The sequence below is a fragment of the Panthera tigris genome, chromosome E3 (genome assembly GCF_018350195.1).
Source record: "Panthera tigris isolate Pti1 chromosome E3, P.tigris_Pti1_mat1.1, whole genome shotgun sequence".
In the NCBI taxonomy this organism is placed as follows: domain Eukaryota; kingdom Metazoa; phylum Chordata; class Mammalia; order Carnivora; family Felidae; genus Panthera; species Panthera tigris.
In genome coordinates, this window is record NC_056675.1 from 3,482,586 (window position 1) to 3,498,176 (window position 15,591).

At 56.9% G+C, this 15,591-nt stretch overlaps 1 protein-coding gene across 2 annotated transcripts in view; it reads left to right on the forward strand.

Annotated features, from left to right (window-relative positions):
• SDK1 (sidekick cell adhesion molecule 1) overlaps positions 1-15,591 on the forward strand; it is a 530,611-nt gene that overhangs the window by 432,531 nt on the left and 82,489 nt on the right. Inside the window, exons 28-29 of one of the 2 annotated variants that reach the window (XM_042972313.1) lie at positions 926-1,024; positions 15,274-15,468. In XM_042972313.1, coding sequence (XP_042828247.1) covers positions 926-1,024; positions 15,274-15,468 — 294 coding nt within the window. Of the gene's footprint in view, positions 1-925; positions 1,025-4,074; positions 4,348-15,273; positions 15,469-15,591 lie in introns of those variants that run through there. The other variant, XM_042972314.1, reaches the window with a different exon arrangement.

Genomic DNA, 15,591 nt, shown 5'->3' on the forward strand with positions numbered 1-15,591 from the left:
CCCTGCGTCGGGCCCTGTGCTGACAGCTCGGAGCCTGGAGCCTGTTCGGATTCTGTGTCCCCCTCTCTCTCTGCCCCTCCCCCACTGTGTCTCTCTCTCTCTCTCTCTCTCTCTCTCTCTCTCTCTCTGTCTCTCTCAAAAATAAACAATAAAAAAAATTTTTGAACACAGGTTTAAAATCTTAAATGCTCTTCTCAGCTTCATAGGCAGAGGCAGCACCCACAGCCCCGCGTGACTGTAACACACATCATCCTGTTGTATCGATAGTTCTGTGCCCATGGCCTCTTACCTGGGAATCAATCAGTTAAGTTCCAACCAGAAGTTCTGGTACAGGCCACGCACTTCCTCGCCCGTCCGTTTAAGTAAATGTATCTTACGAGGGCTATGACCCTGTTACTAAACGGCGCCACAGTCATGATGCACCGAAGAATTACATGCACTTGTGCGCCTCAACTCTTCGTTTTCTAGGACGGTGCAGGAGGGGGTGGTGTGCGTAAGAGAAAAATCAGTGTTTGTCAACATGTTACTTTGTCAGTTGGGAGGGACTTGAGGCCACCTGGTTTATCCAGCCCCTGCTAGCGGGTGTCGAGCCCCAGACCGTATTCGGGCCAGACTGCCAAAACCTCGACCCTCAGCTTGACCTGCTGGGAGCAGGTCTTACGCTCAGGGGACGCCCAGCACGGTTTGTGAGCACTTCTTCCGGAACTTGGAAAGCAGATGAGCTGGATTCAAAATGAGCTGTTTTCTCAGAGCCATTAGGGGGCCACGCAGAGCGAGCTAGTTTGCAAAAGTCAGTCGTAGGCTCAGAGCGTCCCGTCCGTGATCAGAGCCGCCCTGCTGCCCCACAGAGTCGCGCGCAACCTCGCCACGTACCCACGTGGCACCGTAGCGGCACCTGGCTCACGGTCTCCCTTCTTCCCTCCAGCCCCAGGCCCACCCGTGAGGCTCGTGTTTCCTGAAGTGAGACTCACGTCCGTGCGGATCGTGTGGCAGCCGCCAGAGGAGCCCAATGGCATCATCCTGGGTGAGGGAGCGGCCGCGATGTACCGGGTCGTAGCTCGGAGGGAAACAGCAGCTGGAGTGATTTCATCTGGTTGTTTTACACATCAAAGAGGCTGGGGAAAAAAACAAAGTCCCGCCCGCCGTGGCCTCGCGTTTTCCGCGCTGAGAAACGTGGGACCCTCGGCTGCTCTGTGAGCTGAGCGCTGAGGTGTCCTTGCAGACGGGAATTTCCACGTTGTTCACCCAGAACCTCTTCCTTTCGTTCGCGGTCCACAACGGTACCGTGTGTAATTGGCCTTTCCTTCAGCTCCAAAGCCACGAGGCTGTTTCCGTGTGTGTTTGGGATACAACAGGCTCATTTTTCACGGGAGCCAGAGGCCTGGCCTTCGCTCCCAAGTTCCAGGAAACATCCCCTGCTGCAGGGCTTGCGCCTAATCCTTTGAAGAAGTTTCCGGAATGAATTGTGTGTGCCCTCGTCCCCCGGAAATTTGTTTGTTTGCTTTTAACTTTTAGCGGAGCAACTCTGATAACATTGATGAAAAGCCTTAATTTTTCCTTGTTCCCCCAAGGCGGCAAGTTGTATTTTTAAAAAAATCATCAGTCCCTTTATTTATTCACGTTCTCGCCATGACGAATTAAGGGCCTCCTATATGCCTGGCATCGTGTCCGTGGTGGGCAGTAAGGAGTGAATAAGATACGCCCGTCCTCAAGATGTGAGGTGCCCAGGGCAGCACCGGGGAGAGGCCCAAATGCAGTGCAACATGATAGGTGATGGGACACAGATTCGAGAAATGCCCCAAAGCACGTCTTCCTGGGGCGAGGGGCTCTCGGTGGACGGAAGGCCGCTTTGGAACTGGATCTTGCAAAGAAGTGGCTTCCGGAGCCCTGGAGGAAGGGAAGAGGGTCATCCACTCAGCCAGACGGAATGTCTTGTGCCTCTGGCTGCGTAGACAGACCCAGGCCTGGAGATGTGGGCCGGGCCGGGGACTGCTGGGGATGGCCGGCTGCACCAGGCAGGGGGTGCTCCTAGGCCTCGATGCGTGAAATCAGGCATCGAAAGGCACGGTATGTTCTCCAGACCCGGGCCAGCCCTCTGATCGGGTGCGTCCCTAATCCCAACGTGGGGCAGACCCCCAAATGTGTCAGTTTCTGTGCTGGGTGGTCAGATCATAAACCTGAGCTTACAGATAGGTAGCAAAATTCACCACGTCTACCTGCTTCTGACATTAGGATTCTAAGATTTGGTTCAAAGAAGGGTTCACTTCATTAAAAAACTTTTTTTTTCATGTGTGCTGAGGCCAGTAGTGAGTCACCCAAGGACTTGGGAGCAGCAAAGTGACATATCAGATTTGTCTTTTAGGTAATAACTAAAGGGAGAGGCAGATATTTATTGAGTTCTTGTTTCATGAAGACGGGGCCTGGGGCATACCTCAGTCGCCTGCAGAAAGGCTGTGGCCCTCCTCTGTCTGACTCTTCCTTGTGCGGTGCCTGGAGTCACTAGATGGGGCGTTTTGCTATGAGCACGGTATTTCTGAATTGGGTGACCTTGGGAACTACAGGTTCTTGCTACTCAAATCACAGTGAGCAGACGAAGAAGCCCCTGTTGAAGTATGTGTTTCGGATCCAGTCCGGATGAGACGGGATCTCAGACGCCTGTTGGGCCCTGCGCCTGGAGCTCCAGACCTGGGGCGGAGGGCGGTGTGCAGGGCGTAGGCTACGGCAGAGGCTTTCTGGAGCCCTCCACACAGGGCCCAGACTGCTGCCTCTTCCGGATGGAGCGTATCCGATCACCCAGGGGACGTCCCCAGCCTGCCGTGAGACAGGAGACATGTCTGGAGCACAAAGTGTGAATTCCGACCTGTCACAGTACCCGGAGTCTCCAAGAAGCAGAGCCCCCCCTGCCTGCTGGGGGAGGGAGGCCCCACGGCCCTGGGCCTGGCAGCCCCCCTCGGCTCTGCCTTCCGCCCGTGCTCCAGTCCCAAGGCTGGTGCTAATTCTGCGCCCACCTCCGCACTCGCTGTAGCCATCGTGGACTGATAAGAATCATTCTGACAGGAGGACCCCACGGGAGACAGAGGGGAGGCCAGTAAGCGTTTCATGTGTGTTTCTCTCTTAGCGCAGACAGACGCGCGCTCTGATTTCGTAGCCGTGGCTTTGAACTGCTCATCCGGGCTCCTCTTTGGGGAGGTTCTGGCCCTGTGCTTGCTGGTCCTCTGCCAGGGAAGACCCCTGCCCCTTCTCTGCCTTTCCCGTCACATTCGATGTCACCTGTACCTGCACGTTCTCTCCACGCCCGTCCCTGCCTTCCTGCACCGACCACAATCACATGAGTCTCGCCGTCCAAAAGTAGAATCTTGTCACTTATTTTTAAGGGTCTGTCTAACGTCTGTTCCTCTGATTGAAAGAGCACTTGGAAAAGGAGAATTCAGACCATGACGGAATAGAATCTTAACATTATTCAGATGGAGAGCCATAGAAAGTGTGGTACCACCCAGGCGAGGCAGAGATGTGGGGAAGCAGACACACTCACGTGCAATTGTTTGGAATGTGAACCGGCACAGCCTCTCTGGAGAAGAATCCGGGAACGTCTTGGCGAGGTGAACACACCTGCGCTCTGCCTCCTGGGAGCCCGTCAGCTCTTAAACCCTGGCGGACGTCTCACACCGGGACCCAAGGAGAAACGGTCGGGGACACTCCTGGCTTTGAACATCGCTTTGAATAACAGGGGAAACCAAGAACCAGACACCCGGTTTTTTTTGGTCAGTAAGACCATAAAAAGGTCTATTTTGGGATATTCACCAAGCAGAAAACACGGCAGCAGTTAAAATGATGAACGAAATTACACAAGTCAATACAAGTGAGTCTCAGAAACATTTGTTCAGGGAAAAAAGAAGTCGCGGGAGGATATGTGCAGCCTGAGAACATTCCTGCACCTTCAGAAACTGTGTAAATGTTATTTTCTGTCATTTACGGGTACACGCGTACAGGAAGGTGTGAACACGTGGGCAGGAACATACCCTGAGCTGCAACGGGGGTTACGCTGAGGAAGAACATCCAGTAGGGCCGCCGGACGGCTTCAACTCTTTCTGCCTCATCTCCCGTCTAATGTGAAAACAAACAGTCCAATTTGGCAAGAATCTCAATATGTCCAGTTGGTTTGATGAATATATGAGTGTCTGCTCGATAGCATTTCCAGTATTTTCTGTATGCTTGAAATATTCATGGCAAAAAAGGACAACTCGAAAACAAAAATGGCACATTCCCTATAAACTTAAAAAAAAAAAATTTTTAAAAGGAACAGGAAGAAAATGAGAATCACCCACAATTCCACCACCCCGAAACAGTGTGAGTATCTTTGTTTCCTCCGGTCGCTGTTCTGATATTTTTATTATGAAATCGTTCATGGTTACACAGGAACCTCTTTGTTCTAGTGTGTTTACGTCGTGACGGCAGTAAACTAACACGCATCCCTGCTGCCCAGTGTGAGATGGCGAGCCCGCCAGGCCCCCTCTGGGATTTTGTGTTGATCTCCCCGGTGGTTTCCCACGTGATTTCCCCAGAGCTGAAGTTAAGCCTAAAAATCTAATACTAGTTCTGCATGTCTTTAGATTTCATACAAACTCCGATGACAGGTTTTTCTGCAACCTTGCTCTCTTCTTCCCACGTCACAAATACACTGGCTGTCCACGCGCACGCACAGCAGCTTGCCCGGCCATCCCCCGGCCGGGACGGTCGCAGTGCCCCCGGCATGTCTGCAACACACGGGTGCCTGGTGCTCCCCTCCTGGCGCGTGCGCGGGAGTGTTCCCCGGGGCACCCCCCCGGGAACGGCCTCGCTGGGCCACAGAGCTTGCACCTTCCAAGCTCTGCACGGTGACGCCCATGACGCCAGACCATTCTCCTAGGCAGTGACACCAGTTTGTACCCCCACCAGCACCCCCGCCGCCATCCACATCCGTGCCAACGCTCGACAGCCTCAGAGTCTAAATGTTCTGCCATTCCGGAAGACTTCACGTGGTGGCTTGTTGTGGTTTTACGTTGGGTTTCCCCAGTGGCTTCCTCAACGCCAGATGTGCGTGCCCATCCTTGCGGGCCTGGGCTTTTCCTTTTCCATCTCTGTAATTTCTCCTTCTCGCTTGCTGGTTCAGCCACGCACTTAGAAGGTCTTCTTTTCTTGACGTCATGTTTATCAATTTGTCCTCGCAGGAAGGTTTTTCGGGACATCAGGTCGACCCCACTGCCGGAAGCAGACACTAGATACTCCAGTACCATTGGGGGGTCCGCAGCGAGAACACGCGCATTCAGATGACGTAATGTTTACATGCAGATACGTTGCAATTGAAACTTTTTTTTGTTAATTTTTTTTTTAACGCTTATTTATTTTTGAGACAGAGAGAGACAGAGCATGAATGGGGGAGGGTCAGAGAGAGGGAGACACAGAATCTGAAACAGGCTCCGGGCTCTGAGCTGTCAGCACAGGGGCCCGATGCAGGGCTCGAACTCACGGACCGCGAGATCGTGACCTGAGCCGAAGTCGGCGCTCAACCGACTGAGCCACCCAGGCGCCCCAGCAATTGAAACTTTTAAAAACAGGGACCTTCTCCCAAATTGAGCAATCGTAAACAACAGGTATAAGTGACGTCTTTAGAGGTCAACTTCCACAGCGTTTCCGATGATCTCCGAGGGTACAGGCCAGAAGCAGAATGACCCGGAGAAGGTGCTAGAACATCTCGAAGGTTCTTCACCTGTACTTCACTCTCCGTCCAGAAGCACCGTTCATCAGTGCCCCTCACACAGGCTCCCGTGTCACTCCACCCTCACCAACATCTACGTTAATGTTTCTATATACTGGCCAGTTTAATAGCTAAAATGTAACATTTATATGGGGGTCATTTTCACAGTTTATTAGCCGTCAGGGTTTGTTTTTTTTTTTTTTTATTCCTTTTGGGAATCCCCAGCTTATGTTCTGTACTAGTTTGCTGGGGCTCCCATCGAGAGCCACAGAACAACAGAAATCTATTTTCTGTCAACTCTGGGGGCTGGAAGTGAGACACCCAGGCATTGGGCAGGGCCAGTGGGTCCTGGGGCCTCTCTCCTGGGCGTGCAGACGGCGTCTCCTCCTGGTGTCCTCACCTCGTCGTCCCCCTGACCCCTTCTTGTAAAGGCACCTGTCACTCCAGATCAGGGCCCACCCTAGTGACCTCATTTTACCTTAATCCTCTCTTTAAAGACCTTGTCCTCAAAAATAAAATAAAATAAAGACCCTGTCCTCAAATACAGTCACGTTGGAGGTGCTCAGGGTTAGAACTGTAACCTAAGAATTTGGGGGGATTGCCATTCAGCCCCTAACACCCCCTTTGACGATTTTTCTCTTGGGGATTAACCCTCTCCTCACTGGCTTTTCCGTGCCTGACACTTTGGCCAAATCTAAGTACCAAATGGCCGAGCGAGAGCCCAGACCCTGAAGTCCGGTCTGGCTCGGAGGCCTGGCCCTGCTGTGTTAGTGCCACGACACAGGGTCAGACAACTTAACCCAGTAAATACCAGCCAGCACGATCGTTAACAGTATTATCTGCCACATACTTGATCTTTTAACTTTGGGCACAGAGACGTTCACAGACCGCAAACGTGTGCGTCTTCCAGTCGTCTGCCGTTTCCGTGGTGGGTGAAGCCGGTGCCGTCACGTGGCCCCACAGGCTGGGGTCGGCGTTCACCTGGTCCTCCCCAGGGCTGCTGTCTCTCCGTCTGTCCCTCACTCCGAGTGGCAGGACTCCTCCCAGCCAGGACTTGCAGGCGTGTCATGTGAAATGTGCTCAGGAAGCGCTCCCTGGTCCCCGTGTCCACCGGGGACGTGGTGGCAGGACTGGGACACGTGGGAGGGTTGACGGGGCTCGGCCTCTTCAGGCCGCAGAGGACAAGACCCAGCGCGAGGAAAGGCCGAACGGCAACACGAACCAACACGGTCTCTCGGGATCTGACTCAGCCAACTGTTTTCAGGAAGCTTCTCAGACAGCCCCAGGCGGGCGTGACTCACCCTCCCCTGCGTCCCCAGCCAGCTGTGGTCTGCGCCATAAGCTCGGGGATCACGGGCTGCTTGCTTTACTCTCCCCTGTGTTGTAAGCACTGTGCTCCGGACAGGCCGAGTGGCCGCGTGGGTAAGCTTGCACACGTTCCTGAGCCTGTCTGTGCCTCAGTTTCCCCATCCCTCAAATGGGACTAGCACTCACCCTCGTAGCGTTGAGTGAGTTGTGCGTGAAGAACTTAGGACAGCACCTGCCATGTAGTAAACACCCGACAAATGTCAGCTCGAACGCGTGGCTGTTCGGTATTTCATCACGTCTCCTGGGCCAGAGGGTGTCTTCCAGGCACCCAAGCCATCCCCCCGCACCAGCGTCTACCTGGTGCTCGCCAGCGGGAGGCACATCATTGCTCTCCTCTGCCCTGGTCGGAGGAGCAGAGGTCTCGTGCTGACAAGACAGGGAGAAGAATCAGGAAAGGCAGGTTGGAGTCAGGCTACACGGTGTTCCGAAAGTACATTCAGAAGTCGGCATTGTGACCCCGGGGCCCTGGGGGTCACTAACGGTCACAAAAGTCCAGGTAAGGAGAGGATCGTGTTTAAATGCTTTGAGCATCCCAACCGCGGCAAAGCGGACGAACGACCAGGCGGTGCCTCGTCCCCCCTTCGTGCAGAAAAACGCCACATTCGAGCCTCTTCCGTCGGAATGGCCTTCAGCTGAACGGTAACAAATGTTGTCTGGGCAACCCGTCGCCTGGATATCATTACAGCTAGCGCACCAACTTGCAGGTGCTGTGGGGAAGATGAGAAAACAGTTCCTAAAGGTCCGGCTTGGTGTTGAAGGGAGAGAAAGGGAAACGGCTTTCTGCAGGCCTGGCTCCCAGAGACCTTGAATCAATGCTCACGCTCCGGTGGCGCGGCCCTCCGACTACAGAGCCTCCGCGGCAGCCCGCGCTCTTGTAATCTGTAGCAAAACGTGTTCTTGCATTTCCAAAAAAGATTAACGGCACGAAACACCACCGGGCGCCTACAGGGAAAAACGCTTGCTTATTTGCGTAAATATTTTACCATGGAGAGCTTTTAGCATTTAGAGCCTGCCTTCGGGGGATGCGGCAAGAGCCACCCTGGGCACGGCCACCCTCCCTCCCTCGCTGGCTCCGCGCTCCCTTAAATGCCATGAAGCTAACGTAACGCGTGTGCTCTTTAAACCCACGGGGTCTGCCCCCCCCCCACCAGGCACCCCGGCGCCCTCCCCCACCTCCACCTGCCAACCGAGGGCCTAACATTTACCTTCAGCTTAGTACAGAAGGGTGTGCGAGGGCTCTGCTGAGAGGAGTGCCAGTGAGCATAATCCGTGTTTGCAAATACATAGTTTTGATCCACGGTTGCATTTGTCTGCCCCCAGCCCTCACGGGTAAGCCGTAAAACCAACAAGCCACGCGGCCTCTGGGCAGGGTGCCTCCCGGGGCCCAGGGATGTGTCACTGAGCAGGCGACTCTCAGACTGGTCCCTTTCGCTTGCCCGGGAAGCCTGTGACCACCAGCCACGTGACACGCAAGTCCCACAGGGGGCTCCGGGTGTCAGCCTGCAGTCACCCCGTCCGAGCGAGGCGGCTGAGATCCCCCAGGAGGCTCCCAGCGACAGCAGCATCTTAGAACCTCCTCTTGCGTCTCGCGCAGCTGATGCTTCTAGAACTTGTCTGGAGCATGAGGCACACGCCCTCTTCTGATTGTGATTTTCTAGATGCACGTTGTTTTCTCCGCCTTCTGGGCATAATCAGAGACCTCCCAGGCGTCTCTCACGCTGCGGTTTTCATCTTAGCCTTGGATCAGTGTGGCTCGTACTTGGCCTTGCCCCTCTGGATGCCTGTATTCTTTTTCACCCAGCACTTTAAAAATCAGACTTTGCTCGGGCCGCGTTTCACTCCTACTACTGATCCGGCTCCTCTGTTCTTTTCCTCACACCCACCGCAGCCTTCTGCCCTTGCACGGTGACACTCAACACACTGATGTTTCTGACCTCGCTGCAGCTGTAATTACAGAACGAGCCTTTCCCACCGAAAGCCCTCACCCCGCAGCACTCTAGCTCGTTACTCTCCGCAAACGCAAGAACGGACGCTCAGCCGCTTCCTCTCGCCGTTTCTGCACAGAAGGCTCTCTTCTAGTGTCCCTTGAGTCTAGGACGTCTTCAGGACACTTCAGCGTAAGACACAGGTGTCAGTCTTCAGTTCACCAGGCCACGGAACGGGCGCGAGAGGGTATGAGCCCAGTTTCGGGGCGAATAAGGGGAAAGGACGGACGTACCCCGCGGGCTGGGGGTTTTCCCCAGTGGCTCGCGTAGGAGCTGGGGTCCCACGTGTCCTGCAGTTGCACACGGGGGGCAGCGCTGTGCCTTGCGGTTCGCACGCGGTGCGCCAGAGCCGTCGCCGTGGCGGTGGGAAGGGGGGCATCGTCGCCTCCGTGCTTCAGTGGCAGAGGAGCCCAGGGCGGTCCCGCCACGGACACCCCCCCCCCCCCCCCCCCCGTCCCAGTCAGTCCTGGTAGCGCCTCCAGCGGCCGGCCCACACGGGGGAATATTACGCAGCCACTAAAGCTTGAGTTTCTGAAGGGAAAAAAAGAAATGAGGCTTTCGGGATGTGGTGAGGAGACACAAATAAAAAGCCTGCATTTGGAGAAAAATCAGTTCTGTTTCAAGTCCCTATGCATAGAAGGATTTGGCCAGAAGCGGTCCCTGAGATCAGTGACCTCTGGGCGGCAAGGTCGCCTTGTCGCAGATGCCTTGGGCGTGGTCGGCCCTCAGAGCCCAGGCTCTCCCGCCCGCGGCCAGCCAGCAGCCCGGGCCTTAGCTGCCGGGGGCCCCGCCGGGCTGCACCCTCTGCCCTGGGGCCGGGCCTCTGGGGGGGACTTGCCCGCCAGCAGCCCTCAGCCTGTGACCGCTGGGAGTCGGGGGGAACACGCAGCAGCCCTCTCCACGCCTCCCATGAGGCAGAGCCTTGGGGACCCCTCATCGTGCTTGCCGTCCGCTCCCCGTGTTTCCTGGGCTCGCCTCCCGAAAAAGCTCTTCGCTCCAGGCCAGGCTGGAGCCGACCGGGCCCCTCAGGACTCAGGCCGCGGCACCCCGGGAATAGACAGTGTCTTGTGTGCGCAGAGCCCCCGGGCGTCCCTCTGGCATCTGCCCTGCTTAGCCAGCTCTGTGCCCACCGCCGCCCGTGGAACGTGACATCCGGAGAGTCCTGGTCCTTGTGTCACCTGCCGACCATCCCGTCGCACGCTCTACCCATCCTCGGGGCTCCGCCTGCGGCCGGGCCAGGGCGGCTCCCGGTGGGTTGTCGCGCTCCCCCTGGACCTCGCGGCCGCTCTGACCCCAGGCCCTGCTGCCAGGGACTTGAGGCACCGCCCTGATCTCGTTCCCGACGCAGGCACCTCGGGGCTTTTGCACACAACCCCGGTTTTTCTGGCTGCTTTCTGAAACAACTCTTCCTCTCTGGAGGAGCCGTGGCCCTGGAAGTCTCTGCCTCTCCGCTCTGCTGGCATCACCTCCCCCCTGCCCGGGCACGGGGGTCAGCCTCTCGCTGTCCAGAACGCCTTGCGGTTTCCCCCGGTCCCTCACAGTCACCTTGCAGGTGACCAGATTGTCACAGTCACCTTGCAGGTGACCTGTAGAGTGACCAGATTGTTTTCCATTCGTCTCCGTTTTCTTCCAGTCACCAGAATTATACCATTTTAGAGCAGGGAGCTAGGAGAAACAGCAGGGCCTCCCGGGCAGAATGTGGCTCTAACGCTGAAGGCCCAGCTCCGTCCTCTGCTCCTGTGCCCCCTTCCACCCCCGGGGGTAACACTGACCGCTGTGATGTGACACGTGTCCTGTGCCTGAAATACACTGGCCCTAGTAAGTGGGGGCTAATTGTTTTCTTTATTCATAGTGTAGGGGCAAAGACTTCTCCCTTCTTCCCTTCTGGGCTCTACAGCTGGTCCAAGAATTAAATTGACATAAGGAAGATGAACAGGAGGGGCCCCTGGGAGGCTCCGTCAGTTGAGCATCTGACTTCGACTCGGGTCATGATCTCACGGTCTGTGAGTTCAAGCCCCACGTCGGGCTCTGTGCGGACAGCTTAGAGCCTGGAGCCTGCCTCGGATTCTATGTCTCCCTCTCTCTCTCTGCGCCACCCCTGCTTGTGCTCTGTCTCTGTCTGTCTCAAAATTATCAAATAAAACATTAAAAAATTCTTTAAAAAGACAGATGAAACAGGAGAAACATTTAATTTTATATGTGTACGAGCCCCAAAGATCAGAGGCTCAAATGTGACCAAAGCAGCAGTTTTTAATGCCTTTGAGACGAAGAAGCAATAAATTTGTGAAGAATTGACAAGACCACAGGGTTTGGGCTTGGGCTACTAAATTAGTGAAGAAGTAACAAGATTTATTCATGCTGCCATCTAGGCCCTAGACTGCCCGCGTCCGGGATAAGGGGGCCTCTCTTCCTCCTGCTGTGGGGAGGGCACCTTCCCCGTGGGAGACTTCTTTCCTGCTCGCAGGGGGAGAGAGGAGGGTCACGGTGTCCTTCTCGCACTGGCTATTCCTGGGTAACTTTAACCCAAAGTAATCAGTATGCGGAAACGGCATCTTGGGGGTGACCTGTGCTGCTCTGCTCCAGCGGCTGGACATTGAGGAGCCGGGAGTCGTGTTGGGGTTGAAGCCTGGCTCGGGACCTCCGGACATCCGAGATGTCACGTGCAGAGTGAAGGCCGCCGCTGCGGATGAGGGCAGCCTTGGGCTCCGGGCCGCCTGGGGAGTCTCCCAAGACGTGTGCGTCCATGGCCAGGTATCTGCCCGCTCTGGATACGGACGCTGGGAGAGCGTGTGCGAGGGGGTCATGTCCACTCCTTACTCTCTCAGGTGCAGGCCTGTGTTCTCACGCCGTCGAGACAAAAGCTGTCCAGCTCATCCTACACAGAAATCCAGTGTGTACCTGGACAGGGCCCAAGCCTGCTTTTAATGCGGAGTTAGTTTCTGTTTCTTCGAGGAGGGCTGGTGGCTCTTCATCACCAGCAGGGATATTGGAGGTTTTGAAAACATTATGTTTGATCGTGTTCTTATGCGTAATGTCTGTGGCTGCCAGCGTGGCCTCTGTGCTTCACTGTCGAGCTCAGTTTGTCTTTGGAAGATACCCTCCTTCCCTTAGTTTCTCTCTCTAGTTTAGGATTACGTGTACGTTAATGACATCGGTCAGGTGCTTTTTGTGCTGGGCGCACACTCTCCTCCAGTGGTCAGGTGGAAGAAGGGGTCGTCACCAAGGCCCCTGGCTGACCCCGGTCTCATGTGAGGTTCACATCAGCCTCTGTACGTGAAGCGTGTCCCCGCGCGGGCAGCGCTGCCTTGGAACGGCGTCTGGTTTCCTCCCGGGCTTTGATCTACCCTGCGTGCCGCTTTAAATTTGCTGTTCACCCGTAGTTCCGCTGCAAATCCCGACAAGATAAAAATGAGAACGCGACTCACAAAAGCCAGAGGGGGACATACCGAGGTTAGAGGAGCTGTAAGAGCCTTGATTTACATAACTTTCATAGCAGTGGGTGAGGGTCAAGACCGGAAGAGAAACCAAAGCGGTACCGTAACTAAAAGACGCCACGTGGCCCACAGGCCAGAGGGGAAGGTGTGCTGACCTCACCACCGTCCACGGGGTCCGTGAGTCTAGGAAGAACCAGGGACTGACCTCGTGGAAATCGTGACCATCAGGCATGCATATTAGAAGAACCACAAACAGACGAGAAAACCTTGGAAGGACCAGACCTCTGACAGAGCACATGCCAACCACAGAGGTGCCACCGAGGAAGGCCGGGCACGAGCCCGGATGCGCCCTGCACTACCACGTGCGCTCTCGTTAGCAAGGCAGGGCTCGTGTCTCCGTGCTCTCAGATGCTCACCGGAAAGACACACGAGGAGCCAGCAGAGGGGACCTTCCAGCTGGGGCCTGGGTGGGAGGTGACTGTCTCGAAAGTGCTTCCTTGCACTCCTGTGTTATTCGTGAGCCGTGTTGAGTATAATACAACCCGAAGAGTAATGACAAAATGTTTCAATATAACATTTTAATGCCTTCGTTTAAAAAAAAAAAAAAAAAGAAAGGCAGCTTAACGCTCGGAGTTTTCCTAGATGAATGTTAATTCCAAGACAAGAGGACGAGTTCCAGCCACAAGGCAGCAAGCCAGAGACGCAGGCCCTAGACGCACAGTCACGGCCCAGGAAGCAGGGGCCGTTGGGTAACGGAGGGGCCACGCTCGGTGCCCACTCTGTGCCCGGCTCAGTATGCAGCATGCACCAAAGGGCAACGCGGACAGCACCCGCCCACCCCCGCCCCGCCCACGTCGCCTAACAGACTGAGATGCAGAGGGGGCACCGTACTGGTTCGCAGTCGCACAGCACAGACTTCCCAGGGCCTGGACCCAGGCAGGTGCGCTCCCAGAGCACGTGCTCGTCACGCCGCAGCACGCTGTTTTCCCTGGGAGACACGCTCATGTGTTGCCGGCACTCGGGATGCGCGGTCTCGAGTAGCCAGGATTTGGCAAGGGGACGCTCTCCCTTTGCTGAAAGGTTGGGGTGGAGGTTTTCTATTCACAGGAACAGTATACGACTCAGTGGAAAGCGTGGGCTGAGCCAGACAGACTCAGGGCTCCAGTCCCACCCCCTCTGGTCACTTGCTGTGTGACCTCAGGCGGACCACTTACCCCGTCTGAGCTGTACTGCTTCGTGACCCAGCAAGCATACGAAGGCTACCTGTTGTGGCCCTCACGAGGGCTCGGAGGGGCAAGGCTGCCGGAGAGGTCAGCAGGAGAGCCCCATGAGGGGGCTGCAGTGACCACGGTGCCCTCACCCTCAGGATACTAGGTGCCTAGGAGACTCAAAAGGACAGGGACCAGGCTCCCACAGCACCCGAACCCCAGGCTCCCCACCTACACCGTGTGAGGGAGAGAAAGGGGGCACAGGGCACGGACAAGAGGGGCTCGGCCCCTCTGGGTTGTCGGTCACTGAATGGGAAAGGACAGGCGTCTAGCAGAATACCCTGGCCAGAGCCCGGAGGCCACCAGGGCAGCTGGGGACAGCTGGTTGTCACGGCGAGGAGAAGGCGCCATCGGAGGCAGAGCCGCAGCCGTGACAGCCAGTCAGGGGCCCGAGCTCCAGGCCCTGCAGATACCAGGCCTGTGAATGGCAGGGGGAAGAGGGCAGGGGGGGGGCTGTCCCCCAATGTGTGTGCTGACGATTGTGGCCAGCCGTGGTCAGGGGCCTCATGCTAGGGGCACTCTCTGGCTGATCACACAGAGTTGTCCCCCCCTCACATGTGGCCGCCCGAGAGTGGCTCCTTGTGTGGTTTCACAGAAGACCGAGTGCAGGAACCAGGAAGATGCCGGTAAGCTCGGTCTCCAGTGGAGCCAAAGAAGGTGCCAGAAGGAAGACAAAGGCGGAAGGGTGTCTCTCGCGGAGAGGCGGGCAGTCTTGTGCAAGTACCGCGGCCTTGTCGCTGGCGGCCGCGCCACCCTCGGGAGGCCAGGGAAGGCAGGGCTGGCGGGCACAGGGTTGGGCTCTGCTGGCTGCCCGCCACCCGCCCCCGAATGCCAGGAGGGCTTTGCCCTGCGCCCCGCCCGCCTGTTCTGGTTTTCGCCAGTGCAGACGGACGCGCAGTCGTCGGTGCCCGAGAGAAGGCAGGGCGCGCCGGGTCCCCGGCCGGGTCTGACAGGTGGCCTCTTCGGACGTGTGGAGGCAGTCCCGGCGCAACCTGGTTGGGAGGTGTGATCATTAATAACATCAGATCGACCACAATCCCTTGATAACCGGGAACTTTAGGAGACGTTCAGAGCCGCTGAAGCCCGCTGCCCCCCGGCCAGGAGAGTTCTGTGCGGTGGAGCCCCTAGCCCAGGGGTGGGGTGCTGGCACTTCCTGGGGCGGGAGGCACAGAGGAGGGGCGGGCGGCAGGGAGGGTGACGAGTCACTGATGTGAGAAGGGCGCCTTTGAAAGAACTTTCTAGGAGGCACGGCCCTTGGCCTGCGAGGGGAGGGGCGGGTGGCGGAGGGCAGAAGGGGGAAGAGAGTCATGGGGCCCAGCACTCAGGGGTTCCATGTGTCGCCACATCTACCTGTCAGATGCTGGCCGAGGAGGAAGGAAGCAGGAGAGACAAAGCAGGGTGGTGGCGGGGTGGTGGGGTGGCGGGAAAGCGGGGTCCCCGCGAGCCTGCGTGACTGACGGGTGGCCCTCCTGCCCCACCCGCAGGCTACCAGATCGCCTACCGCCTGGCCAGCAGCAGCCCCAACACGTTCACCACGGTGGAGGTGGGCGCCACAGTGAGGCAGTTCACGGCCACGGAGCTGGCCCCAGAGTCGGCCTACATCTTTCGGCTGTCGGCCAAGACGAGGCAGGGCTGGGGGGAGCCGCTGGAGGCCACCGTCATCACCACTGAGAAGAGAGGTAAGGCCTGAGACCCGAATCTGCTGTCCTGGTGCCACAGCAGGGAGAGACGGCCCCGCGTGGGAGCCGGGGACTTGCTGGGTCCACGGCTTCCTGGGTCGGGCCCTGGGTGGCTCCAGGACC